This window comes from Pelophylax lessonae (genome assembly GCF_965119305.1).
Source record: "Pelophylax lessonae genome assembly, chromosome: 1".
Lineage (NCBI taxonomy): Eukaryota > Metazoa > Chordata > Amphibia > Anura > Ranidae > Pelophylax > Pelophylax lessonae.
In genome coordinates this window covers 593,839,435-593,866,821 of record NC_138768.1, presented here as the reverse complement: position 1 = coordinate 593,866,821, position 27,387 = coordinate 593,839,435, and the positions used below count along the sequence as shown (strand labels likewise).

At 46.9% G+C, this 27,387-nt stretch overlaps 1 protein-coding gene across 2 annotated transcripts in view; it reads right to left on the bottom strand.

Annotated features, from left to right (window-relative positions):
- The window catches only part of RAP1GDS1 (Rap1 GTPase-GDP dissociation stimulator 1), a 226,473-nt gene that overhangs the window by 113,997 nt on the left and 85,089 nt on the right, over positions 1-27,387 (bottom strand). For both annotated transcript variants that reach the window (XM_082244132.1, XM_082244133.1), the window contains exon 3: positions 9,935-10,057. In XM_082244132.1, the coding sequence (XP_082100258.1) occupies positions 9,935-10,057 (123 nt within the window). The remainder of the gene's footprint in view (positions 1-9,934; positions 10,058-27,387) is intronic.

Sequence of the window (27,387 nt, the reverse complement as noted above, 5' to 3'; positions counted from 1 at the left end):
AAGACAAGGCCGCCAACTCCGACACTCTGCGAGCAGATGTGATAGCCACTTAAAAGGCAACTTTCCGTGACAGTGCCAGCAGAGAAAACTCCCTGATATTTTCTAAGGGAGGACGTAGGAAAGCGGACAGGACCAGATTCAAGTCACAAGGAGCTAACGGCGCTCTCCTAGGGGGGCCAGATGACAAACACTTTGAACAAAAGTGCGGATCAAGTAATTTGATGCCAGGGGGCGCTGGAAAAGAATAGTCAGCGCGGATATCTGACCATTAATAATGGGCAGTGCCAAACGCTGATCCACACCGGATTAGCAGAAGGCTAACACCCTCGCCACCGAAAAGGAGCGAGGATGGAAACCCGGAGATTCACCGGAGATTCACCTCAGCCACGCCGTCAAAGCCAGCGACCGTAAAGCAGGATGGAAGATCGGCCCCTGCGACAGCAGATCGTCTCGCGAGGGGAGCCGCCAAGGAGGCTCGACGACCAGTTGCATGATGCCTGCGTACCAGGACCGGTGCGGCCAGTCTGGAGTCACTAGGAACACCTGCTTTTGGTACCGAGGCTAACCTGCGAAGGAACCGGGACAACAATTGAATCGGAGGAAAGGCATAGATCAGGCGATACTGATTCCACGGCACCACCAACGCGTCCAAGGCGTCTGCCAGAGGATTGCGAGTTCTTGCCACAAACCTTTCCACCTCGTTGTTGAGACGAGACACGAACAGATCCACGTCCGGGGATCCCCATCGTGCACACAGCATCTGAAAACACCTCCGGGCGTAGGGACCATTCCCCTTGGTCCAGGGACTGGCGGCTCAGATAGTCGGCTTGCCAGTTCTCCACACCCGGAAAGTGAACTGCCGAAAGTGCCGAGACCCGCGTCTCAGCCCATGACAGAATCTCGGCCACTTACTTGGCCGCCCGGGCACTCCTGGTGCCCCCTTGGTGATTGATGCATGCCACCGCAGTGGCATTGTCCGTCTGCACACGCACTGGGCGGTCCTGCAGATGACCCGACCAATGCAACAAACATAGGTTGATCGCTCTTAGTTCAAACACATTTAACGGCAGAGAGGATTCCTCTTCCGACCAAGTGCCCTGAGCAGACAAAGTGCCCAGAATACCGCCCCAGCCCAACAGGCTGGCATCCGTGGCGATCACCGTCCATGGAATTGTGCAAATGGTATTGCCTCGAAGGCTGAAACCATCAACCCCAGGACCCGCATGCAGGTCCTGAGTGACGAGGAATGTTGTCCCCAAAGGACCTAACCCCACTCTGTAGAGTCTGGAGTTATACCTCCGGCAGGAAGACATTTGCTTGAGCAGAGTCCAGAACCATCCCCAGGTAGGGGAGCCGGACAGAAGGGGACAACTTCGACTTCTGGAAGTTGAAGGTCCACCCAAACTCCTGGAGTATCTGAACCGTGGCAGCCAGATCGCGTACCAAGGTCGCACTGGAACTCGACCTTAACAGGAAATCGTCCAGACATCCAAGGATTGCAATCCCCTGCACCCACAACAGGGCCAGGACAGGAGTCAAGATTTTGGTAAACACCCTTGGGGCCGAAGCGAGACCAAATGGTAACGCCAGGAACTGATAGTGCTCCTGCAATCTCGAATCGGAGGTACCTCTGATGACCCTCGTAAATGAGGATGTGTAAATACGCATCCTTGAGGTCGACGGACGCCAGGAAATCTCCCGGACTCAGAGAGGCCATCACCGATCAAATAGATTCCATGCAGAATTTCTGAACTCGCACGAAGAGGTTCATAACTTCAAGTCTGGAATCGGACATACCTTGCCCTCCTTTCTGGGCACCGTGAACAGATTTGGTCAGCCGACAGGTTTTTTTTAAAAACACACAATGCGACGGATGTGCACCGCGAATGCGGACAAACATGAGACCAGAGGGGCCTCATCCCAGGTCGTGTCACACAGGCATAGTACAGCATGATAAACCTGTTCCATCATGGCCATCGTAACAGGGGGAGCAGAATCCGCCTGCATGGTACGTTGAATAACTTTAATCCACTCCAGTACAGCCCGAGAGAAACCTGGACACAGTGTGGTCCACCTTAGGGGCCACAGTCCAGCAGGAATCCATGGGAGACGCGAAGGGATAACAGTACTCAAACCGCCTAGGGACCACAAAGTTGCGCTTTAGATTGCGCCAATGTTCTTTCACCATTGCATGAAATTTGGCGTGACAGGGAAAAAACCTGAACCGATTTCCGGGTTCTGCGGGTGCCAAAGGATGACCGCGTACCCTGCTGGGGCACATCCTCCAAATGCAGCATTTCTGTGACAGAACTAATGAGCGCAGCCATAGCAGCACGATCTCCGTCAGCCCTGGCGGGGGAAACTTCCACCTCCTCCACATCCCCCTCCAACTGGGAGGACTGAGACCCCGCAGGGGGTACACTGTCCGTGACAACCATATCAGAATCTGAATCAGAAGAAGGTTAAGGCCTGGCCCATATCCTAAAAGACCGTTCAGACATCAGCAGATCCACCTATGATGCTAAAGTCGCTAGTGCAGCGCCAAGGGAGCTTTGCTCAGAGCTGGGGGGAAATTGCTATCCTGGGAATCCATATTAAATCTAATGAAAGTTTGGAAAGCGCTGGTCCTTTAAGTAGTAACCGATGCGGATCGCACCGCGAGGTACCACAGCAGCAATGAAATAGTGTTACAAGCAACCAACAGGAAAGTGACTGCCAGCATGAAAAAAATGACCCCAGAGAAGCTAAAAGACCCCCAGAAGGCATACATACAACCTCCACTCTTTGCTGGAACGATCTGCAGTCTGAATAAAGGAAATGATGTAATCCGCTAGAGGACAGAGACTAAGGAAAAAATGGCTGCCTATGTAATGTAATGGGGAGGCTTCGAGAAAATGGCCGCCGAGGCCATGTATTGGAAGGACCGTGTCACATCCAAGATGGCGCCGGAAGGGCGCGAAAATGCTGCAGGGAGGAGGGCAGAGCCCATAATGAAGCCAAATAGCGCGCCCACACAAAAAAATGGCGGCCCGCACATGTCTGACACCCCCACAAAGTACACAAAAAGGCACACATCGGGGAGAGGGACCCCCCGCGACCCCCCCACAGCGCGGCAGAACCGCAATAGTGCCCACAGGGACAGGGAGAGAGGGAATAATACAGACATCACAGGCAGACTGTCATCCCCAACACAGAGGCCCCACAGACACCCCCCACATAGAGGGGTTACTCACCGACCAGCGATAGCATGGGTGCCGCCGTGAGACGGGAAGCCTCCCACCCCAGGTGGTGGGGGTACCGTCAGCCAAACAGGATGCTAGCTACACGTGGCGTACCGCAGTAGAGTCATTCTAGCGAAGTAGCCACATTCGCAGGCAGTGTCCCTGAGGACTAGGGATGCACCGAAATCTCGGACACCGAAATTTTCGGCCGAAAATGGGCCTATCCCATTTCGGCCGAAAATGGGTTAAAAATGCCGAAATTAATGGCTGCTTGAGGAAGGAGGAGGGCGCAGCGCAGGTTTGAAAAGACGCGCCTCTGGCCGGCAGCCCGCCTCTCAATGATGTCCCTACTACTGTGATCTGTGCATTAATGAACTAACAGACCGGGCGGGAGGGCGGGGGGAGTGGCCGCTAATAGCTGTAACTATGTGAGCCTTCACTTCTCTGTCAGAGGAGATACATGCATTAAAGGGGAAGTGAAGGCTCACATAGTTATAGTTATTAGCGGCCGCTCCCCCCACCCTCCCGCCCGGAGTGTCAGTTCATTCATGGACATCGTGCCGCTGACAGGGAAATGAAGTGAAGTGAAGGCTCACATAGTTATATCTATTAGCGGCCGCTCACCCGCCCTCCCGCCCGGTGTGTCACTTCATTCATGGACAGATCGTAGTAGTAGTGACATCACCGGGAGGCGGGCGGCCGGCCAGAGGCGTGTCTTTTGAATAATGGACACCGGAGGAGCTGAGTGAGTAGGAGAGGGACGCTGAGGCGCGCGGGGGGGGGGGGGTGATAGCTGAGGCGAGCTTACCATTGGTATTAGTATTATGCAGCATGAGGGGGTTAATGTATTGTCACTGCTGCATTAGTGACCAACCAGTGGCAGTTAATTAACCTAACCCCTTTGTGCTGCATTAGTGCAACCAGTATCAGTGTTAATTATCAGTGTTAATTAACACTGATACTGGTTGCACTAATGCAGCACAAAGGGGTTAATTAACTGCCACTGGTTGGTCAATAATGCATCAGTGACCAGCAGTGGCAATACATTAACCCCCTTATGCTGCATAATACAAATACCATTGGTAATTAAATTAACCTCTTGCCAACCCGTCACAGTACATATACTGTGACAGGGTGGCAGCGACAGGTGTACGTCGCTGCCTGTTTTTGGTGTATGCCCATGTTCTATCCAATTTAAAATTAATTGGGGGAAAAAGTCATTTTCGGTTTTCGGCCAAGGGCATCCTGCATTTTCGATTTCGGCCCAAAATTTTCATTTCGGTGCATCCCTACTGAGGACAGGGACAGGTCGTTTGTGAGGCCTGGGCGTACGCATAGCCTGCTAAACGCTCGATGGCAGGCTGGGATTCCGTAAGGCTCTAGTACAACCAGTGCAATTCCCAGCTCCGCAAACGCTGTAGTCTTCTGATCTGACTAACTAAGCGCAGGAACAAATAAAAGCCTATCATGAGAAAGAGAAAAAACACTTTTTCAGAAATAAAATGAAATAAGAAAAGTAGAGAGGCTGAGACCGCAGCCCCAGCAAGGGAAAGCCTGTCTATGCCTTATCTAGGCAAAAGACAAACTGAGTCGAGAATGCTGCTAGCATGAGGGTATGGTCCAGAGTGACAGCCCCCTGTGGGTGTGTAAATGCAAATGCTTTTATGTATGATTTTAACAAAAATCTTTTGCCTAGTTTACCCCTATGGATAAGGACAATACCCATAAGTGAAGGTGTATGAGTGGGCGGCGACTGTCAGAGGACGTAAAAGAAGTACAAGTCAAATGTCCGAAACTGTTGCAAAAAAATTACCCAAAGTCATAGTGAACAAAAACAACTGAAAATCACAAAAATGCATGTATCTGGGATAATTTATTGTTATTGGGGAGAGAACGCCACCCTGCTACAATAGTCTAAGCCCTCTAATGCTAAAGTGTGTGTGTACACACACATTATATATATATATATATATATATATATATATATATATATATATATATATATATATATATATATATATATATATATATATGGAAAGCATTCACAGGGCTTCACTTTTTCCACATTCTGTTACGTTATTACCCTTATTCCAAAATGGATTAAATTCCTTATTTTCCTCTAAATTCTTCAAACAATAACCCATGACAAATAAAAGAAAACAAACAAAAAAAAAAACAAACACACATGCTCATAAGTATTCACAGCCTTTGCCAGGACACTAATAAGTGATCTCAGGAGCATCCTATTTCCATTGATCATCCTTGAGATGTTTCTACAATTTGAATGGAGTCCACCTGTGGTAAATTCAGTTGATTTGACATGATTTGGAAAGGCACACACCTGTCTATATAAGGTCCCAAGGTTACCAGTGCATGTCAGAGCACACACCAAGCCATTCAGTCCATGGAATTGTCTGTATACCTCCAAGACAGAATTATAGGTACAGATCTGGGGAAGGGTACAGAAAAACGTCTGCAGCATTGAAGGTTCCAATGAGCAGAGTGGCCTCCATCACCTGTAAATGGAAGAAGTTTGGAACCACCAGGACTCTTCCTAAAGCGGACCGCCCGGCCAAACTGAGCAATCGGGGGGGTGCCATAGTCAAGAAAGTGACCAAGAACCCAACTCCAGCGTTTCTCTGTGGAGAGAGGAGAACCTTATAGGAAAAAAACAATCATCTCTGCAGCACTCCACCAATTAGGCCTGTATGGTAGAATGGCCAAACTGAAGCCACTCCTCAGTAAAAGGCACACAACAGCCCATCTGGAGTTTGCCAAAAGGCACCTGAAGGACTATCGGATCATGAGAAAACAAAATGATCTGGTGTGATGAAACAAGAGATTGAACTCCTTGGCCTAAATGGCAAGCGTCATGTCTGGAGGAAACCAGGCACTGCTTATCACCGGGCCAATACCATCTCTACAGTTAAGCATTGTGTTGGCAGCATCATGCTGTGGGGATGTTTTTCTGCAGCAGGAACTGGGAGACTAGTCAGGATCGAGGGAAAGATGAATGCAGCAATAAACAGACATCCTTGATGAAAACCTGCTCCAGAGCACTCTGGACCTCAGACTGGGGCAAAGGTTTATCTTCCAACAGGGCAACGACCCTAAGCACACAGTCAACATAACCAAGGTGTGGCTATGGTACAACACTGTGATTGTCATTGTGTGTGCCTGCCAGAGCCTAGACTTGAACCTGATTGAACATCTCTGGAGAGATCTGGAAATGGCTGTGCACCGATGCTCCCCATCCAACTTGATGGAACTTGAGAGGTCCTGCAAAGAAGAATGGGAGAAACTGCCCAAAAATAGGTGTGCCAAGCTTGTACCATCATACTCAAAAAGACTTGAGGCTGTAATTGGTGCCAAAGGTGCTTCAACAAAGTATTGAGCAAAGGCTGTGAATACTTATGTACATGGGATTATTTTCCTTTTTATTTTTAATAAATTTCCAAAATTTCACACAAACATCTTTCTTGTTCTCATTATAGGGTAATGGTTTGTATAATTTTGAGGAAAATAACGAATTGAATCCATTTTAAAATAAGGCTGTAACATAAATTGTGTAAGAAGTGAAGCGCTATGAATACTTTCTGGATGCACTGTGTATATATCCATACATGCACACATAGTAATTTTGCTGAAAGATCACTAAACATAATTTGCATGTTCATATCTAGTTAATTGGTGGGTGCAGATTAAGTAGACTTCTTTTGACATGTTTTCCCATTAAAAAAATCCTGCACTTAGAAAGTTTATAGCTCAAGCTAACAGTTACACACAGAACTGAAGGAATCACAGTAATTCATCCCCATCCATAGGTCTTAGCTGAGATATCTAGGATTTCGCTTTAGAAAACCTGAAATGGTCTATGAATTCTGTCTCATGTATTGGGCATTCTATCTTTTTTTCTTGGCATAATATCGCTATAGTTTCAGGTATGCCAACAGCAAACCAGGCACTCAAACTATTAACATGTTCTAATTAGTGTCTACATCCCATTTCAATGCTTTCTAAGCTTTGTTCTTTTGTACTGCTCTCTTTCTATAGCCTAGTACACACTATGAAGTTTTTTTCGTTCAACCACGGGGTTGAACGGAAAAAACTGACAGCTCTGGTCGGAGGTGCTGTACTAACAATCCAACGTTAGAACAGCGATCTCCCCTGCTGAGCTATTGTATTATGATCAGAAGCCAGTCAGATGCTGGTTTTCCAGCATGCTCATCCAAAAGAAGCCGGCCAAACTGCAGGCTTCTGTCGGACCAGCTGCTATGCACACGGCCGAATGCCGGCCCTTTTTTTTTTTTTTGAACAGGGACGAATTTTGATTAATGTATGATCACTTTTTTCAAATAAACAAAAAAATACAAAAAAACAAGTCAGCTGTTGGGTGTCACCAGAACTAGTGTCCCATTGGAAGATTTCCCCTCTATTCCTGTTTTGAGAACAATCCAAAACTTGGGATTTTCTTTTCTTCTTCACTCTCGGTGATAATGGCAAACACCACATATAGAAAAGGTGAATCTCCCTAACAAGGACACAGACAGCAATAAAAACCCAACAGGTGTTATATCCCCCTTCACTCTATCAAAAAAAAATAAGATTTTTGTAAGATCTTACTGTAAAATCTTTTTCTCTGATGTCCATCGACAGACACAGTCTCATCTCCATGAGCTGAGTTATGCTCCTCCCATCAGGAGTAGTCTAGGCAGGAAAATTTAAATGTACACTCCCCAGGGGCTGTCCCTCCAGGCATAACCCCCACTGCCACAGCTCAGCACATCAGTTTAGTTTTAAAGCAGTGAAGACAAAAGAACAAACCCCAAACAGAGGGGCGGGTGCTGCGTCTGTTGATGGACATCAGAGAAAAAGATATTACGGTAAGATCTTACAAAAATCTTTGTTCTCTATCGTCCTTAGACAGACGCAGCCTCATCTCCATGGGGCATGGCTACACGGCATACCGGATTGTTTGGCGAAGGAGTGGAGGACTGTTTCAGAGGTCCGGTAACCAGCGTGGAGTTGGTAAGGACCCCAGAAATGCTCCACGTCCGTTCTATAAGTATACCAATGTGCTTTTTTAAAGTTAACCATGTAAGTGCAATAGGAGAAGGTTCACCATATAGAATAAAGCTCATAGTTTAAAACGTTATCACACAAGTGGAGATTTTCTCTTTTATATATGATCACTGAGGATTTGTGTGCAAGAGGAGACTCTGCGATTATTCAACATCCATCTTGCCTGGTGGTCTGTGACACTACGGTTATCTTAAAGTGCATACGCCCACACCATGAGAATGGGGGGCCATGATCTCTGGTAAGAGTTTAACCATTGGGAGTGGTTTGTGGCACATTGGTGAAGGAATCTTTAAGGTGCTTGAATTTTACTCACAAGAGCCGCAGCTGGATAGTGCATATGGGACTTTAATTACTGAGAGGATCATATCCATGATTTTTTCACAGTTGGCACAAGTGTTTTCATCACAGGGACTTTATATTCATTTCTATTTTGAATATTTTCTTCACGGAATTTATGATATAATGTTTATGGAAATGTAAACAGGCACATATTTATTTATTTTATTTATTTGTATTACTTTATGCACAACTTGGTGTAGGTTTTTTTGTTTGTATGTACACTAATTTAGTAATCATTTTTATATAAGTTGCAGCACTTTAAGACCAATTAACACTAGATTGGCACAATATTTATTCATATATTTTAGCGCGAGGGATTAGCACTATTTAAATTTATATTTCGGTACTCAGGAAAATTTTAATGTACATGCCCTAGGGGCTGTCCCTCCAGGCATAACTCTCACTGCCACAGCCCAGCACATCAGTTTAGTTTTAAAGCAGTGAAGACAAACAGAGGGGCGGGTGCTGCGTCTGTCGATGGACATCAGAGAAAAAATTTTTATGGTAAGATCTTTTACAAAAATCCTATGTTCTCTATCGTCCATCGACAGACGCAGGCTCATCTCCATTAACTGAGTGGGACGTCCTAAAGCAGTATAGGCATGAGGGGTTGGAAAAATGCAACAAGACAGTAACGTCAACTCCAAGAGGCTTAATCTAGCCAACTGGGCAACATAGAGCTCAACCAAACAGCAGCTCACCCAGGTAAAAGACCCCTAAGAGAACAAAAAAACTGAAGTGCTGGGCTGTGGCGGCGGGGGTTATGCCTGAAGGGACAGACCCTAGGGCTTGTAAATTCAAATTTTCCTGCCTAGACTACTCATGATGGGAGGAGCATAACCCACTCAGCTCATGGAGAGGAGGCTGCGTCTGTCAATGGATGATAGAGAAAAAAGTTTTGTCTTTAGTTATACCTATAGTTTACATGTAAAACAAGTAATGAAAAAAAAATAACTCAAGGCATCCATTTATAAAGCTGTAAACTAGAAAAAAATAAAAATAAATGAAACAAAATATCAACCAAAATCCATTATTTTTTCCATGTAATGATTGATGTAGTTGGACTAAAGGGCGGCTTTTAATGATTGCCTGTAGTGTCAAAATATATGGTTTATATGATAAACACATAAAATAGAACAAAAGATCTCAAAAGATAAAATTAAAAAGGGAATGGCAGTAACAGAACTAGCTCTAAAAACAAAAATGAAATGAAAATGAATAAAAACATACTGACAAATGAGATGAATAATTGAAGATGTTCCAGCAGATAAAGTTCCCTTGGAAAACCTCACCATTTTTTGCTATTTCTGCTATGATGTGAGCTATTTTTGCTGTGCAGGACGATTGTGAATTCAAAAGGCTTGCAAAAACTTGAAGGATTCCGCTCTGCTGGATTTTTTCACTGGTCTCTATATCTAAAAGAAAACATTACCACAGTTTAATACAGATATATTGTGACTTGCACCTTGGTACAGGTTCTTCCCACTAATATTTGGCACTGAATAAAACACAATTGAATTTCACAATTTAACATTTTTAAAGTGTTCCGGTCAATAAAATACAGCTTTGCTCATTTACAACAGACTTTCCTAGCCAGGGTTCCTCCAGAAGTTGTTAGGGGTTCGTTAAACTCTGGCTGATTGACCTTCCATTTGATGGTGCCGACAAAGTTTCAGGGGCAGCACCACTTGGCAGAGCCAGCTATATTACACCAATTATATTTTCAGATGACTGCAGTGTAAGGGGGGCATTCTTCCCACTGGCCACCAATGTAATAGGCATTCTTTCCACAGACTGCCAATGTGAGTGGCACTGACCCCCGAGCACATGGGTGAGTGGCTTGCCGAGCACAGGGGCGAGCCGGTAGAAGCACTGAAAGGCAGCGGGAGGGGGATGTCCCCTCCCGCTGCCTGTAAGAACAATCAGGTGGCTGAACTGCCGCTACGATTGTTCTTATGGTGCAGAGAATCGCCAGCTGCAAAAGATGATATCCGAATGATGCCTTCAGCTGCAAAAGATGATATGCCTGCAGCTGCAAGCATCATTCAGATATCTTCACTCAAAGTCCAGGATGGTTAAGAAATACAGTCTACTAGAATAGCAGGATTATCTTCTAAAATGAAAAGCTGTATTCTTGATGGCTAAGGCAGATGGAAAGCAGATTTATTCAGGATTTAAAGATACCATATTTTATAGGTGCATCTAAAAAAAATAGAATATCATCAAAAAGTTAATTTCAGTAATTCAATTCAAAAAGTGAAACATATAGATTCCTTACACACACACACAGTGATATATTTCAAGCATTTCTTTTTTTTTTTTTTTTTAATTTTGATGATTATGACTTACAGCTAGTGAAAACCCAAAATTCATTGAATTACTGAAATGAATTAACTTTTTGATGATATTTACATTTTTTTTAGATGCACCTGTAAATTGAAGTCTGACATCATACTGGCTGTCCACTGCAGTCCTTCATTCTTTTCTATAACAATTATCGTTGGACATTATTGCAAGATGTGGGTTTCATAAGTGACACACCTTACAACATCTACCAACCATTGGGTTCAGTCTTCTTGCTGCACTGTGACACACTTATGGAAGAAAAAAGAAGAGGCATCAAAAAGACACTGCGGTCTATCAACAGAAAAGACTCATAGAACACAGCAATGAGCTGCTCTTATATCAGATTAAAGCAGACCTCTCAGATACTTTACAAGTCTGCTAGAATCCATTTAGAACATGTCACAATATGCAGCAACGGTATTATTATTTTTTTAAACTGCCATTAAAGCAGACCTTAATATTAAACATACCATTTTTCTCTACTTTTTTATTTTTCCGCTAGCCTGTATAGAAATGGCAGCTTTATATCCTCCAAGGAGCAGGCACCTTTTTTGGTGGTATCCACTCCCACTGTTATTCCTTATCTCATGTTCTCTGCATTCTCAAACCTGGCACTATAATGAAGCGATCAGGCTAGGTGATCTAGTTCTGCCCAGCATCCTCAGAGAAAGAAAAGTGCAGAAGCAAGCAATCTGGTAAGTAGACAGAAAGTCGGGTTAAAGGACCCTGCCACTAAAGAGCAAATTAATAGCATTGCCACTGACCACCAATGTGAAGGAGGGGGGAGGGTGTTAATAGCACTGCCACTGACCATCAGTGCAGGGAGGGAGTTCAGGGGGGAATAGTAGCATTGCCACTGACTGCCAATGCATGAGGTTAGCAGCACTGCCACTGACTACCAAAGCAGGAAGTAGGGGGTTAGCTGACATGCCACTGACCATCAATGTGAAGGGGGGTGGGGGTGTTAATAGCACTGCCACTAACCACCAATGTGAAGGGGGGGGGGGGTGTTAATAGCACTGCCATAGAAAATCAGCGCAGGGAGGGAGTTCAGGGAGGAATAATGCCACTGCAATGCCACTGACCACCAATGCGAAAGAGGGGGGGGGGGTGTTATTAGCACTGCTACTGAACATCAAAGCAGGAAGGGAGTTCAGGGGGAATAAAAGCATTGCCACTGAATGCCAATGCATGAGGTTAGCAGCACTGCCACTGACTACCAAAGCAGGAAGTAGGGGGTAAGCTGACATGCCACTAACCACCAATGTGAAGGGGGGGGTGTTAATAGAACTGCCACTGACCACCAATATGAAGGAGGGGGGGGTTAATAGCACTGCCACTGACCACCAATGTGAAGGGGGGAGATGTTAATAGCCCTGCCACAGACCATCAGTGCAGGGAGGAAGTTCAGGGGGGAATAGTAGCATTGCCACTGACTGCCAATGCATGAGGTTAGCAGCACTGCCACTGACTACCAAAGCAGGAAGTAGGGGGTTAGCTGACATGCCACTGACCACCAATGTGAAGGGGGGTGGGGGTGTTAATAGCACTGCCACTGACCACCAATGTGAAGGAGGAGGGGGGGGGGGTGTTAATAGCACTGCCATAGAAAATCAGCGCAGGGAGGGAGTTCAGGGAGGAATAATGCCACTGCAATGCCACTGACCACCAATGCGAAAGAGGGGGGGGGTGTTATTAGCACTGCTGACCATCAAAGCAGGAAGGGAGTTCAGGGGGAATAAAAGCATTGCCACTGAATGCCAATGCATGAGGTTAGCAGCACTGCCACTGACTACCAAAGCAGGAAGTAGGGGGTAAGCTGACATGCCACTAACCACCAATGTGAAGGGGGGGTGTTAATAGAACTGCCACTGACCACCAATATGAAGGAGGGGGGGTGTTAATAGCACTGCCACTGACCACCAATATGAAGGGGGGAGATGTTAATAGCCCTGCCACAGACCATCAGTGCAGGAAGGGAGTTGAGGGGGAATAAAAGCATTGCCACTGAATGCCAATGCATGAGGTTAACAGCATTGCCACTGACTACCAAAGCAGGAAGTAGGGGGTTAGCTGACATGCCACTTACCACCAATGTGAAATTAATAGCCCTGCCACAGACCATCTGAAGGGAGTTGAGGGGAAATAAAAGCATTGCCACTGAATGCCAATGCACGAGGTTAACAGAACTGCCACTGACTACCAAAGCAGGAGGCAGGGGAATTAACTGCATTGCCACTGACCACCAATGTGAAGGTGGGGGGGGGGGTATTAGCACTGCCACTGACCATCAAAGCAGGAAGTAGGGGGTTAGCTGCATTGCCACTGACCACCAATGTGAAGGGGGGGGGAGCGGGGGGTGTTAATAGCACTGCCACTGACCATCAAAGCAGGGAGGGAGTTCAGGGGGATTAAAAGAATTGCCACTGACTGCCAATGCATGAGGTTAGCAGCACTGCCACTGACTACCAAAGCAGGAGGTAGGGGGTTCAGGGGGGATTAACTGCATTGCCACTGACCAACAATCCATGATTATATGTACATATACTGTGTATACACCCACATATGTAAACATCTACCATGTTTTATCTTATGTCGAACGTGTTGAGGATGAATATTTTGTTTTAATTCTAATACTCATACTACAGTGTATACTTCAAATCTCCACAGCCAACCAAAAACCAAATTAAAGAAAATCCCTAGCAACAGCAACACACAAAAACAGAAATTTGCTCCCAAAGGGGAACAGCGATGGCACAGAGGATGGCTGACTAGTGTATTGTGACACTGTAATTGGGCTGAGTGTTTAGAAATTATTATACGCTATTTTCTTTCATGTTCTGAATAATTACCGAATGGAATATTTAAGAGACTGGCCTCCTAATATTTTACTGCTTATGAATTCCATTTTTGCATTTAAATTGTGTGCAACAAAAGTAACATTTTCTGAATAGTTTGGAGTCTGAGTTCATATCCCTTTCAGAGTAAGTCCCGGTTCACATTTGTGCGATGCGGGAACGCTGCAAATATGCAGCGTGATCCCGCATAACATCTGCACCCCTGGCAGTTCACACTGCCATATGCGATACGCAGGGGGTGTCAATTAAAAGTTAACGACACCCCCATTTGCGATCGCATATAGCAGTGCGATCTGCAATTTCGCACAGAATCGGATCGCACTAGTGTGAACCACTACGCGATCCGATTCTGCTGCGGATAAAAAAGCGTCATATGCGTGTTTAATGCGATTGTGGTGCAAATTCAGCCATACAAACTGTATGGCTGAAATTTGCACCGCACATGAGATCACATGTAATTTAGGAGCAGTGCGCTCCGAATTACATGCGATCTCTGTGACCGCACTAATGTGAACCGGGGGTAAACTCCTATTTTTTTTTTCTTTTACTTCAACCATAGAGTATATGCAGACGTGCAATTGTGATACATTCTAAAGCGGAACTGAACTCTGGAAGCTGTGCCCACTAAAAGAAAAGCCAGGCAGAGGGCAAAGAACCACTGGCCAGTATTGCCTCTGGCTTCCTCGCAGTGGATCTTACCTCTATACCGGTCTTACAATGACCTGTTCTCTCTTATATAGAGCATCAAATCTTCAGTCAACTTTAACTTCAGCATGACCAACAATAGGATTCACGCCCAGAGAAAAAGGGTTAAATTAGTTTGGGAACTGTGGAAAGACAGATACTTGATGCCCAGCGTGTCATGCACAGTAATAAGATGGATGCTGGTGACATGGATAAAGCATGGTTTAGCATGTGGCCGGTCTCTGACCAGCTGGGACACCAATTGTTGGGTGGGTTTTTCCCCACAAAGCAGAAACCGTCGTACTGCAGGGAGCAGCATGTATGTGTGTAAAGACATACTAGGACTATGCATCTGTGTTCTGACCTCAGAGACAGGTGACTGGACCAGACTGCCAATAGAATGGAGACAGAGTCATATTACTCCGTGCAGAGACAGACTGAAGGTCAGAGAACTAAAGAATGAGCAAGGAGCCTGAACAATGTTCCTTTGTGTACGCTGTTTTATGATCTGATAAGGAGAGGGAAAACCCAAATGTAAATTGACTATTGCTTGATACATAAAGTGGGCAGGAGTCCTAAAATGCATGCTGGCATGTAAACCAAGTCTGTCAAATCTCTATACTTAAAAGAAATCATAAAAAAATATATAGAAACTTCACCTGGACCTCATGCAACTTGGATTCTGTGCCTGTCCACTCTTCCTTTCTTATTTGGAAGTCAAGGTCCCAGGGTCTGAAGGAAGAGTGGAGAGGCAGGACCAGAAGGATTTGGCACCTGCCCACACTGCCAAAAGTACCAATACCTAGTTTAGTAGAGTAAAGAGAAGGCGTCACTCAGTGAAGCAATAATAATAAATTTATTAAGCTCATATCAAGACTTACATAAATGCAAAAAGTGGAGCGTCACGACCCGGCGTCCTTCCTAATTCACCGTGTACCCATTGGGGAAGATGCCAGCAGCCTAAACCAATCTGGGGGCTGAATCAGAGTGTGGCTGCGGCGAACCGCATACCTCACAGAAGGACTGTGCGGCCGTAGACAAGGAATGGGCGGTTACGGGTTTCGGAGCATGCTCACAACTGCTCCTTCTTCAGACCAATAGAATACACGGCCAGACACAGGACACCGTCAAAGTCAATCAAAAGAAGACTACACCAGAGTGAATACAGAGGGTTCACCACAAGATGTAAACCATTGGTGAGCCTCAAAAACAGGAAGGCCAGATTAGAGTTTTCCAAACATCTAAAAAAGCCTTCACAGTTCTGGAACAACATCCTATGGACAGATGAGACCAAGATCAACTTGTACCTGTTAGGAACGCTTCCTGAGCACACTGATGTGCTGTCATGAGTCTGCAATCTAAAGGGTTAACCTAGAGCAGACTAATTGCAGTAATTTGCAAACAGGCTGCCTTATTTAAACAGCTCAGCAGCACTGTGTCTTTGCTGTCTTGTCTGCAGCTCCTCCTGTGTTTCTGAAGCCTGCGTCCTGTTACCTGTTTGATACCCGTTTTGACCTTTTGCTTGTTCCTGACCTTGTTGACCTGCTGCCCGTCCTGACCCCCAGCTTGTTTGACCATTCTCTCGGATCTCCCTTGTCTGCTTATCTGCCTTCGGATCTTGACCGGTTTCTCCCTTGGTGGGGCGACCCTGAGGACTGCGACCTGGTAGTCCATCCTCACCACAAGAGGATCTGGCGAAAACCGGTGGATACTTAGATTCCGCACCTCAGGTTAGCCTGTGTCACTTACCTTGGGGGTTCCCGTCTAAGCTCCGCCCTCCGGCACACGTGGGGCCTTCCTCTGCCATCAGGCTACCACTTGTATCCCTGACAGTACCAGAGTGATGGGAAGAGAAGAGTATGGAGAAGGAAAGGAACTGCTCATGATCCAAAGCATACCACCTCATCAGTGAAGCATGGTGGTGGTAGTGTCATGGCGTGGGCATGTATGGCTGCCAATGGAACTGGTTCTCTTGTATTTATTGATGATGTGACTGCTGACAAAAGCAGCAAGATGAGTGTTTCGAGCAATATTATCTGCTCATATTCAGCCAAATGCTTCAGAACTCATTGGACGGCGCTTCACAGTGCAGATGGACAATGACCCGAAGCATACTGCAAAAGCAACCAAAGAGTTTTTCAAGGGAAAGAAGTGAAATGTTATGCAATGGCCAAGTCAATCACCTGACCTGAATCCGATTGAGCATGCATTTCACTTGCTGAAGACAAAACTGAAGGGAAAATGCCCCAAGAACAAGCAGAAACTAAAGACAGTTGCAGTAGAAGCCTGGCAGAGCATCACCAGGGATGAAACCTAGCGCCTGGTGATGTCTATGCGTTCCAGACTACAGGCTGTAATTGACTGCAAAGGATTTGCAACCAAGTATTAAAAAGTGAAAGTTTGATTTATGATTGTTGATCTGTCCCATTACTTTTGGTCCCTTAAAAAGTGGGAGGCACATATACAGACTGTTGTAATTCCTACACCGTTCACCTGATTTGGATGTAAATACCCTCAAATTAAAGCTGAAAGTCTACAATTAAAGCACATCTTGTTGGTTTCATTTCAAATCCATCATGGTGGTGTATAGAGCAAAAAAGATTAGAATTGTGTCGATGTCCCAATATTTATGGACCTGACTGTATATAAAAAATATGAGTTTCAGTTTTTGAATTGAATTAGTGAAATTAATAAACTTTTTGATATTCAAATTTTATGAGATGCACCTGTATATACCGTTAGGGATGTAACGATATTACCGCTATCGCGGTATCGCGGTGTTTTACATGGCCCGATATCGTCGTGGTGGGTGCACGGTCTGGCCGCCGTCTGTCTCGTCGGCTCCTGTCTGCTGTCACTCACTCACCTCTATGCTTCTATGCTGCAGTGCTGCTTGCTTACTGGCCGAGCCGAGGCGAGCGGCTGCCAGTTGGTTGGAGCAGTGTGGGTGGGCGGGTTGTGGGGCGGAGGCGGAGCCAGCGCACAAGAGCGGCGGACTCGGGGAGCAGAGCCAGCTTCCACCGCAGGCACCACGGCAAGACAGTGACACCGGACCGCCGGTGAGTAATGTGTATAAGGAATTAAATGAAAAAAAAAAAAAAACACTGACGCCACTCATGTACTTTACTACTGGATTGGATTTACACAGAAAGAGAGGATAGTTCTCAGAGTAAGCACATTGAGAAGACAGTGCTAAGAGAAGAGGTATCATAGTAGGTGCTAGTGGGGACAAGAGCATGAGGCCCAAAATGTGGTGTCTTCTTAGAGAGAAGGTAGTGAGTGACTGAGTGAGTAATGTATATATTTCAAAGTGATTTTTATGTGGCTTTGCTTTCACATTTGCAAACTTATTTCTTCAATACAGTATTAGAGATTTGTTCTAATAGTCCTGCAGGCCTCATTGATGATGATGATGATGATCCCTGCGCTCAGGCTGAGCTTTTCCACAATATCGCAATAAATATCGTACCGGGAGGTCAATATCGAAATTGTATCGTACCGTGAGATTTTGATATCGTTACATCCCTATATACCGTATTTGCTGGCGTATATGACGACTTTTTAACCTTAAAAACATCCCCCAAAAATTGGGGCGTCATCTTATACGCGGAGTATAAAATGTGAGGCCCAAAACGAATGTCCCTAATAATCTCTCAATCAGCTGGATGTGCGGTAATAATGTATGTACCATAGCGGAGTAAAAAATGTGAGGACTACCGTACTTTACATGGCCCAAAACAAACATCCCTATTAATCTCCAAGCAGGGTAAGTACACAGGTTGTTATTTCTCAACGCACTGGATGTGCAGTAATACTGTATCGGAATTAACTTCGGCTACATACAGTATATCGCGCTGAGCCAATCTAGGTGAGCGATTTATTCTATTAATAAATACAAAGCCAGCTCGGATTGGTCAGAGAGAGTAACATCATCAGCCTGCCTCTGAACTACGGTACAGAGGGGGGTAATCTTATACAGCGAGTATAGCCCAAAACCTATGTTTTAACTTGAAAATTAGGGGGTCGTCTTATATGCCCAGTCGCCTTATACGCTGGCATATACACACACACATACGTACATATACACACACACACACACACACTAAACAACCATAACATTATGGCCACTGACAGGTAAAGTGAACAACATTGATTTTCTCATTACACTGATGTCATCTGAAAGTAGGTGGGATGTATTAGGCAGCAAGTAAACGTGTTGTCCCTAAAGATGATGTTGAAAGCAGAAAAAAAAATGGACAAGCGTACAGATTTGAGCGACTGACAAAGACTTAATTGTAATAGCAAGACTACTGGGCCAGAGCATATCCAAAATGGCAGCTCTTGTGGAATTCTCCCGGTCTGCAGGACCTACCAAAAGTGCTCCAAAGAAGGAAAGCTTCCAACAGGGTGATGGATGGCCAGGGCTTACTGATGCATGTGGAGAGCGAAGGCTGGCCGTTTAGTCTGATTCAACCAAGTGCTGAAAAAGTTAATAAATGTGAAATGTCTGCGCTATCGCGGTGTATTAACCACCTATTACTGAACTCTATATACTATAGGAAGCAGCTAACACCACTATGCATCCAACCACCTGTACAAAATGCAATAGATTAATATAGTCTCAAAAAAGTGCAGCGCTCTCCTCCAATAAAGTGCATTCCAATTATAGTGAATAAATAAATATCTAAAAATAGTGTAAAAATTATCAATATAAATATAATTAATTAATGGAAGTCTCTCTTTTCTTTTAAAGAGTAAGGCCCGTTTTGTTGAGAAAAAAACATTCCCCTCTGGGTGATCTGTGTACATTAAAAGGATTTTTAACAAACTTTGTTGCAGATTCCTACCTGATTCTGAAGAAATCATTGTTCCTCTGTGCGGAGTGGGTAAAATGGGAGTGGTTTCATAATTATCTATCAGCTGTGGCAGCTGCAGGGCTCTAATGAGGAAATCTGCTGGGTCTGCATCCCTTTAGACGGGTTTCTATTGGGAGTATCTCACCAAAAATGAAATTTCTGTTGCAGGGGATGCCTGAAATCTGATTTGCATCTTAGGCAGACTTACAGGAGTCAAGAGGAAAGAACCATAATGCAAATCGCTAATAAAAAAAATTGAATTTTTGTAAAATCTTACCTGTAAAATTCCTTTCTCTGAGTCCTCCAACAGTCGCCGCCTCTTCATATTCGTCACAATGGGGTAATTGACCTTTTCTCCGTAGGAGTAGCTAGGCAACAGAATATGTCAATATTAAAGCTTTTAACATATCCCACCCCCAGGGGGTGGTCCCCTCAGTCAATACCATCCTACTTCCTGTATCCATACCTCAGTTTTAGTGGAATAGCAGTAGAGTATATAACCAAACCCCAAAAGAGGGGCGGGGGCGGCGACTGTCGGAGGACTCAGAGAAAGGAATTTTACAGGTAAGATTTTACAAAAATTCAGTTTTCTCTTACGTCCTCCGACAGTCGCCGCCTCTTCATATTCGTCACAATGGGGACGTCCCAAAGCAGTGCAAACATGAGGGGTGGGAAACGCAGCCGCGCCCAAGGCAACGCAGTCTCCACATCAGAGAAAGGAACCTTACCAAAGGAAGGAAACCAGCTGGGAAGCATGAAAAAAACTTGCTCAACAGGAGCAACAACCCAGGAAAAAACAAATAACCTAGGGATAAAAAACATATCCCAACAGCCAAGGGTCCAAAACAAAGGACCCTAAGGAACCGCCGCACTAAGAACCTTGCGGCCAAAGGAAGCATCTGCCGATGCCTGAACATCCACCTTGTAGAATTTTGTGAATGTGTGAACGGTCGACCAAGTCGCCGCCTTACACACCTGGGCCACAGAAGCCCCATGACGACAGGCCCAAGACGTACTCAGAGATGTCAGTGCGTCTTCACAGGCATAGGAGGAACTTTCCCCTTCAAAGTATAGGCCTGTTCAACAGTCTGTCTGATCCATTTGGCGAAGGTAGAAGCCGACGCCGCCATGCCCTTCCGAGGTCCCTCAGGAAGGACAAACAAAGAATCCGACTTCCGAAAAGATTCAGTCGCGTTTAGGTAAACCCTAAGCGCCCGAACAACACCCAAGGAATGCAAATCCACCTCCTTCGGATGTTTAGGCTTCGCGCAGAGCGAAGGCAAGACAATGTCCTCATTGAGGTGAAAATCCGAAATCCTCTTCGGAAGAAAAGAAGGGTTAAGTCGCAAGACCACCTTATCCAAGTGAATGACCAGATACGGAGACCTGCAGGACAAAGCTGCCAGCTCCGACACCCTGTGAGCCGAAGTGATCGCCACCAAAAAGGCGACCTTCTTGGATAACATGGACAAAGAGATCTTCCTGATCTGTTCGAAAGGAGCACATTGCAACACAGACAGAACAAGGTTCAAGTCCCAAGGAGGCAGAGGTTCCCTCCTAGGAGGGACCAAGTGCCGCACCCCCTGAACAAAAGTGCTAACCAAGGGGTTAGATGCCACAGGACGTTGAAAAAGAACGGCCAGCGCAGAAATCTGACCCTTGATCGTAGCCAGCGCCAAAACGCTGGTCAACACCCGTTTGAAGGAAGGACAACACCCTAGACACCGAGTATGTGCGAGGGGAATACCCCCTGGACTCACACCAGGCAAAATAGGCCTTCCAAGTACGGTAATAGACCTTCCCCGAGGAAGACTTCCTCGCGTTGATCAAAGTGTGAATGACCTCAGGGGAGAGACCCCTATCCCTCAGGACCTCGGTTTCAACAGCCAGGCCGTCAAAGCCAGCGACTGTAAAGCAGGATGGAATATCGGTCCTTGAGACAGGAGATCTTCTCGCAGAGGCAGACGCCACGGAGCGTCGACCGCCAGATTCACGAGGTCTGCGTACCAGGACCGGCGAGGCCAGTCCGGCGCCACAAGAATCACCGTGTGCGGTTCCGAGGTCAACCTGCGAAGGAACCTGGACAGCAGTTGAATCGGTGGAAACGCATACATCAGTCGATACCGATGCCACGGAGCTACCAACGCGTCTGCCCGAGGATCGCGCGTCCTTGCCACGAACCTCTCCACCTTGGTGTTCAGACGAGATGCGAACAGGTCTACCTCCGGAAGACCCCACTTCGCGCACAACATCTGGAAGACATCCGGGTAGAGAGACCATTCCCCCTGGTCCAGGGACTGGCGACTCAGATAATCCGCCTGCCAGTTCTCCACCCCCGGAATGTGAACCGCCGATATCGCCGGGAAGGGTGTCTCGGCCCAAGACAGAATGTCGGCCACCTCCCGAGCCGCTCGGGCACTCCTGGTGCCCCCTTGGTGGTTGATGTAGGCCACCGCCGTGGCATTGTCCATCTGCACCCGAACTGGACGGCCCTGCAGCCTGTCCGTCCAACGTCGAAGGCAGAGATTTATCGCTCGCAATTCCAGAATGTTGATCGGAAAGGAGGATTCCTCCTCCGACCAAGTTCCCTGGGCGGACAGAACGCCCAGAACACCACCCCAGCCCGACAGGCTGGCATCCGTGGTGACCACCGTCCATGAAAGAGGACGAAAAGACTTGCCCTCCGACACCGCCGGGGACTGGAGCCACCACAGAAGATCCCTTCTGGTGCGATGGCTCAACGAAATCTGGAGATCCAGAGATTGCGGGCGCCCGTCCCACCTGGACAGGATCTCCGCTTGGAGACCCCGCGTGTGAAACTGGGCGAAGGGAATCACCTCGAAGGTCGAGACCATCAATCCCAGACATCGCATGCACGTCCGGAGGGACGAGCACGGAACGTCCCCGAGGGACCTGACCTCCTCCTGAAGAGTCCTGAGTTTGTCGTCCGGTAGGAAGACCTTCACCTGGACCGAGTCCAGAATCATTCCCAGGTAGGGAAGACGAACCGACGGACACAGCGTCGATTTTGGAAAATTTATCGTCCAACCAAACTCCTGCAGAGTCTGCATCGTGACGGACAGGTCCTTCACCAGACCCTGGCTGGTCGCAGACCGAACTAGAATGTCGTCCAGATACCCCAGGACAGAGATGCCCTGGGTTCTCAACAAGGCCAGAACCGGTGCAAGCACCTTGGTGAACACCCGTGGAGCCGAAGCGAGACCAAAAGGCAGCGCCACGAATTGGTAATGATCCTCCGCAATGGCGAATCGAAGGTACCTCTGGTGACCCTCGAAAATCGGGATGTGAAGGTACGCATCCTTCAAGTCGATGGAAGCCATGAATTCCCCTGGAAATAGGGCAGCCACCACTGACCGCAGGGATTCCATGCGGAACTTGCGAACCCGCACAAAGCGGTTCAGAGCCTTTAAGTCCAGAATTGGACGCACCTTGCCCTCCTTCCTGGGCACAGTGAACAGATTGGAATAGAACCCCCGAAATCTGTCCCGATGAGGCACCGGGACCACCACTCCCTGAGCCCGCAGGTCTCGCACCGCCAGGTGCAGATCCCGCAAACACTCCGGAGACAGCTGAAGATTTGAGGGAAAAAATCTGCTCCCCGGCCGAGAGAGAAACTCGATCTTGTAACCAGACCGAACGATTTCCTGAACCCACCTGTCCCGAACACGGGCCAGCCAGGGTTGAAGAAAACCGAGCAAGCGTCCCCCCCACCCCAGAACTGGGTGAGAGCGCCCCTTCAGGCCGCATTGTTATGGGCAGCGGATCCGGACTGGCCTGACTTCTGCTTACCTGTCCACGGCTTCTTTTGGGAGCCTTGACCTTTGAAAGGCTTGCCCTTATAGTGCGACCGAAAGGCACGAAAGGACCCCTGAGAGGGCCGAAAAGAAGCCTGCCTCTTATCAATGGCAGCCTTAGCCTTGTGGAATTGGGGCAAGAGCGTGCTCTTACCACCCGTGATCCCCTTTATCAGTGTATCCAAGGAATCGCCAAAAAGGCGAGATCCATTATAGGGTAGATTAGCTAAGGTTTTGCGCGAAGACTGGTCCACAGACCAACACTTCAGCCAAATCAGGCGGGAGACAACACCGCCACAATGTGTACACGTGCAGCCAACGGTACTATATCCAAGTCCGCATCACACAAATACATGACACCCTGATGGATTTGATCCACCATATCCAGAGTCGCCGGTGGGGCAGAGTCAGCCACCAGGACGCGCCGAAGCACCTGCGTCCTATTCGCGACAGCCTGAGCTGCCATAAGTGAAGCAAAAATAGCTTTTAGCATAGAACCGGTAACCGAATAAGTATGACGGGCAAGAGACTCCAGCCTCCTGTCCGTGGCATCCCGGAACACCGGGGTATCCTCAGCAGGGATCGCAGTGGACTTATTCAAAACCGCCACCGCGTGATCCACCGGAGGCGGCACACACCAACGTTCATCAGTAGCGGGTGTGAAAGGATAACGCAGCTTGAACCTACTTGGTACAGCAAAAGGCTTGCGTAAATTGCGCCATTGTTCACTAACAGCGCGCTGAAAATCTTCAGTGCAAGGAAAAACCTGCGATGTCTTGCGTCTTCGCTGTGTCCCATAAGAGGCCAGGACAGCAGGAGGACATGGTTCATCCTGCAAACGCAGTGTTTGTTTGATAGAAGCAACCAAGTCATCCATGAGTGCAAGCTCTTCAGACGAGCCAGGGGGAGAATTATCAACCCCTTCAACCTCAGCCTCTACCTCAGATCCCACAAGATCCAGGGAGGAATGGGACCCCGATAAGGAGACCCCAGCCACAGCAGCCCCATCACCATCACCCTCTGAATCAGAGGAAATTGAAACTCTGGGCCGTTTTGTGGATTGAGCAGCCACAAGCATTTGCACCTGAGCAGCAAGGTTAGCCACAACAGTAGCCAAATCACCCCCTGGGGGGGAAACAGCAGCCCCTTGGCCTCCCACCAGAGTGAGAGGAAATTTGCTTTCCTGAGAATCCATGCCCCCAAAAGTTTGCAGAAGAATAAAGGGTAACTGCCCCTTTAAAAGCGCGGCGAGCGCAGCCCACCGCACTTACACACCAGCACAAAGCCGACCCCCACAGGGAAAAGTACAAACTCAGGCAAGGATAACAGGGATAGAGAGGATAAAACCTGGAGAGACCACCGCTGCTGCTGCCTCGATCGGTGCGCCCAGGGAAAAGGAAGTGATGCAACACAGGGAGCTCTGTTAAAGCCTATGGAAGGCTATAGAAAAATGGCCGCCCGCAGTGCTAGCAGTAGGCCGGAGCGATCGCCGCCAAAATGGCGACGCTTGGAGCCGAAAACGCCGCTCCCCACACACAGTGAAAACCACAGTACATGTGCAGTATAATAAAACAATGGCAGACCGCAGCAGCGGTCGCCGCAAGTGTGCATAACACGATCCAATCATGCCCCGCAGCACACAGCCTGTCACACAGTAAAAAACAGCACACAGTCTGACACAGAAACAGTGCAGCATAGCCCCCCTCCTTGCAGCCCACAGAATGCAGCCAAGACAGATAGGGAGTCCTTTAGTGTGAACAGAGGCAGGGTTACACAGTCCCAGACTGACACCCCCCAAACAGACAGGTCCCCACACAGATACACTTACCTCCTAAATGGCGTGGGGAACCCGCACAAGCGATCAAGCCACTGCACATGGGACAGGGAGAGTCGCAGTCAGGACGCAGGAGAACTGCGGTGCGAAACCGCATGGCGTCCAGTGAGGTAGCCACCTCACCATAGCATCCCTGCAGCGAACAGGGATGGGTCGTTCACTGTGCCAGGAAAAATACCTGACTGAACGCTCGATGGCAGGCTGGGAAGCCACTGACCCACAACCTGTGACCAGGGGGGCCAGCCCGAGACCTAGCCCGCATGATCCTCTTCATCAGAAGACCTAACTAGTGCTGACAAAAGTAACAGCTAAGTTAAGAGAGAGAAAAAAACTCAAATAAAATCAAAAAAGAAGAGAAAGGCTGAGACAAAATGCCCCAGCATAGAGACATCCAGCTACTCCTGACAAGCTAGACAATGAAACTGAGGTATGGATACAGGAAGTAGGAGGGTATTGACTGAGGGGACCACCCCCTGGGGGTGGGATATGTTAAAAGCTTTAATATTGACATATTCTGTTGCCTAGCTACTCCTACGGAGAAAAGGTCAATTACCCCATTGTGACAAATATGAAGAGGCGGCGACTGTCGGAGGACGTAAGAGAAATATTTATTTCCATATAAAAAGCCTGAACCTTTGAGAAAGCCCACTGGGTGCTACGAGTGAGGTGGGCGGTGACATAAATCACGTTGGGACTAGGTGGAGCTGTGTATGCAGAGGATTGTATTGTAAAATGCTTGTATTTTTACTACTGAAATCTGAGTGGATTTTTATATGGAAAATACTTCTTTCCTCTTGCCTCCTATATGATTGACACTACGCTGAGAGCCACGATTTGGAATGTACGGCCAGTGGGAGCGGTGCCACTTATAACACTGAAAGGACCATATAGGCCTCCTTTAATTAGTGAGGTCCATTCAAGCATGTGAGAAGACACCCATAGGTGGGGTGAAGGGCACTGTGGTGATCAGAGACATTTACTGAAGAGTTTCTGGTGTATGGGACTGCAACCTTCTTTTTTTTTATGGACATTGAATCATTTATTGATGGACTGTATATATTGAAAAGGAAGAAACAGACTTGTGTTATATATATATATATATATATATGATTTTTTCACTGTTTTCAGATATTGAATTATGTATTATAGTTTGAATGCACTTTATTGTAGGAGAGAGCTGCAAATTTTGGTGACCGAAAAAGTTAATGCTGCTTTAGATAGAAAGGTATCAGCGCACACAGTGCATCGCAAATTGTGTATCGGGCTGCTTAGCTGAAGAACGGTCAAGGGTGCCTATGCTGACCCGTGTCCACAGCCAAAATCGTCTACAATGGGCACGTGAGCATCAGAGCTGGATAACAGAGCAATGGAAGAAGGTGGCCTGGTCTATTGAATCATGTGTCCTTTTACATCATGGATGGCTGATCTAATGTGCGCTGCTTACTTGGGGAAGAGATGGCACCAGGATGCACTGTGGGAAGGGAGGCAAGCTAAGGATCTGCTACTGACAGCTTGGTGCCCGCCACCACAGCATACCTTCAGAGGTCTAGTAGGTTCAATGTCTCTTTGGGTCAGGGCTGTTTTGACGGCAAACGTGGGACCTACTCAAATTAGATGGGTGGTCATAAGGTTATGGCCAATTGGTGGATGCACAATTTAAAATACTCTACGGCAGGGGTCTCAAACTGGTGGCCCTTTCAGCTGTTGCAGAACTGCAATTCCTATGAGGCACTGCAAGGCTGACAGTTACAAGCATGACTCCCATAGGCAGAGGCATGATGGGACTTGTAGTTCCACAACAGCTAAAGGGCCACTAGTTTGAGACCCCTGCTTTATGATATGGTGTTAAGCTTACATGTACTTAGAACAGCGAAAACATTTAAAAGAAGATATAAAAACTGTTCCTACCATTTGCTATTGTAAAAATAACTGGGCACAAGTTGGAAGCCTGAAACAATGTCACATTGATCTATGCAGCCATGATGAACAGGTTTTAAGCCCACAGCTCCAACGTCTCTGGTTAAACTTAAGTGAAACCAACTGCGCATGAGATGGCTACAAACTAAGCTGCTTACAAATTTAGCTCAATATGTAAATGAATGTTACCAGGGTCAAATAAGGACATACTGGAAGTTAAAATAGAACTAAGTGCAATCTGAACTAAACAAGTGTTAAAACTATAATTTATTATTCTTCTGGTAGAGAAGACACAAACATGTGGCAAATCCAGTTCATTTAACCACTTCAGTGCCCACGGCTCTTTTCTCTGTACAGACCAGGCCGAATTTTCACTCACCTTTGTCATTATTTTCATTCTTTTTGTAGCTTAACCAGCCACAGTCCTGGAAGGAC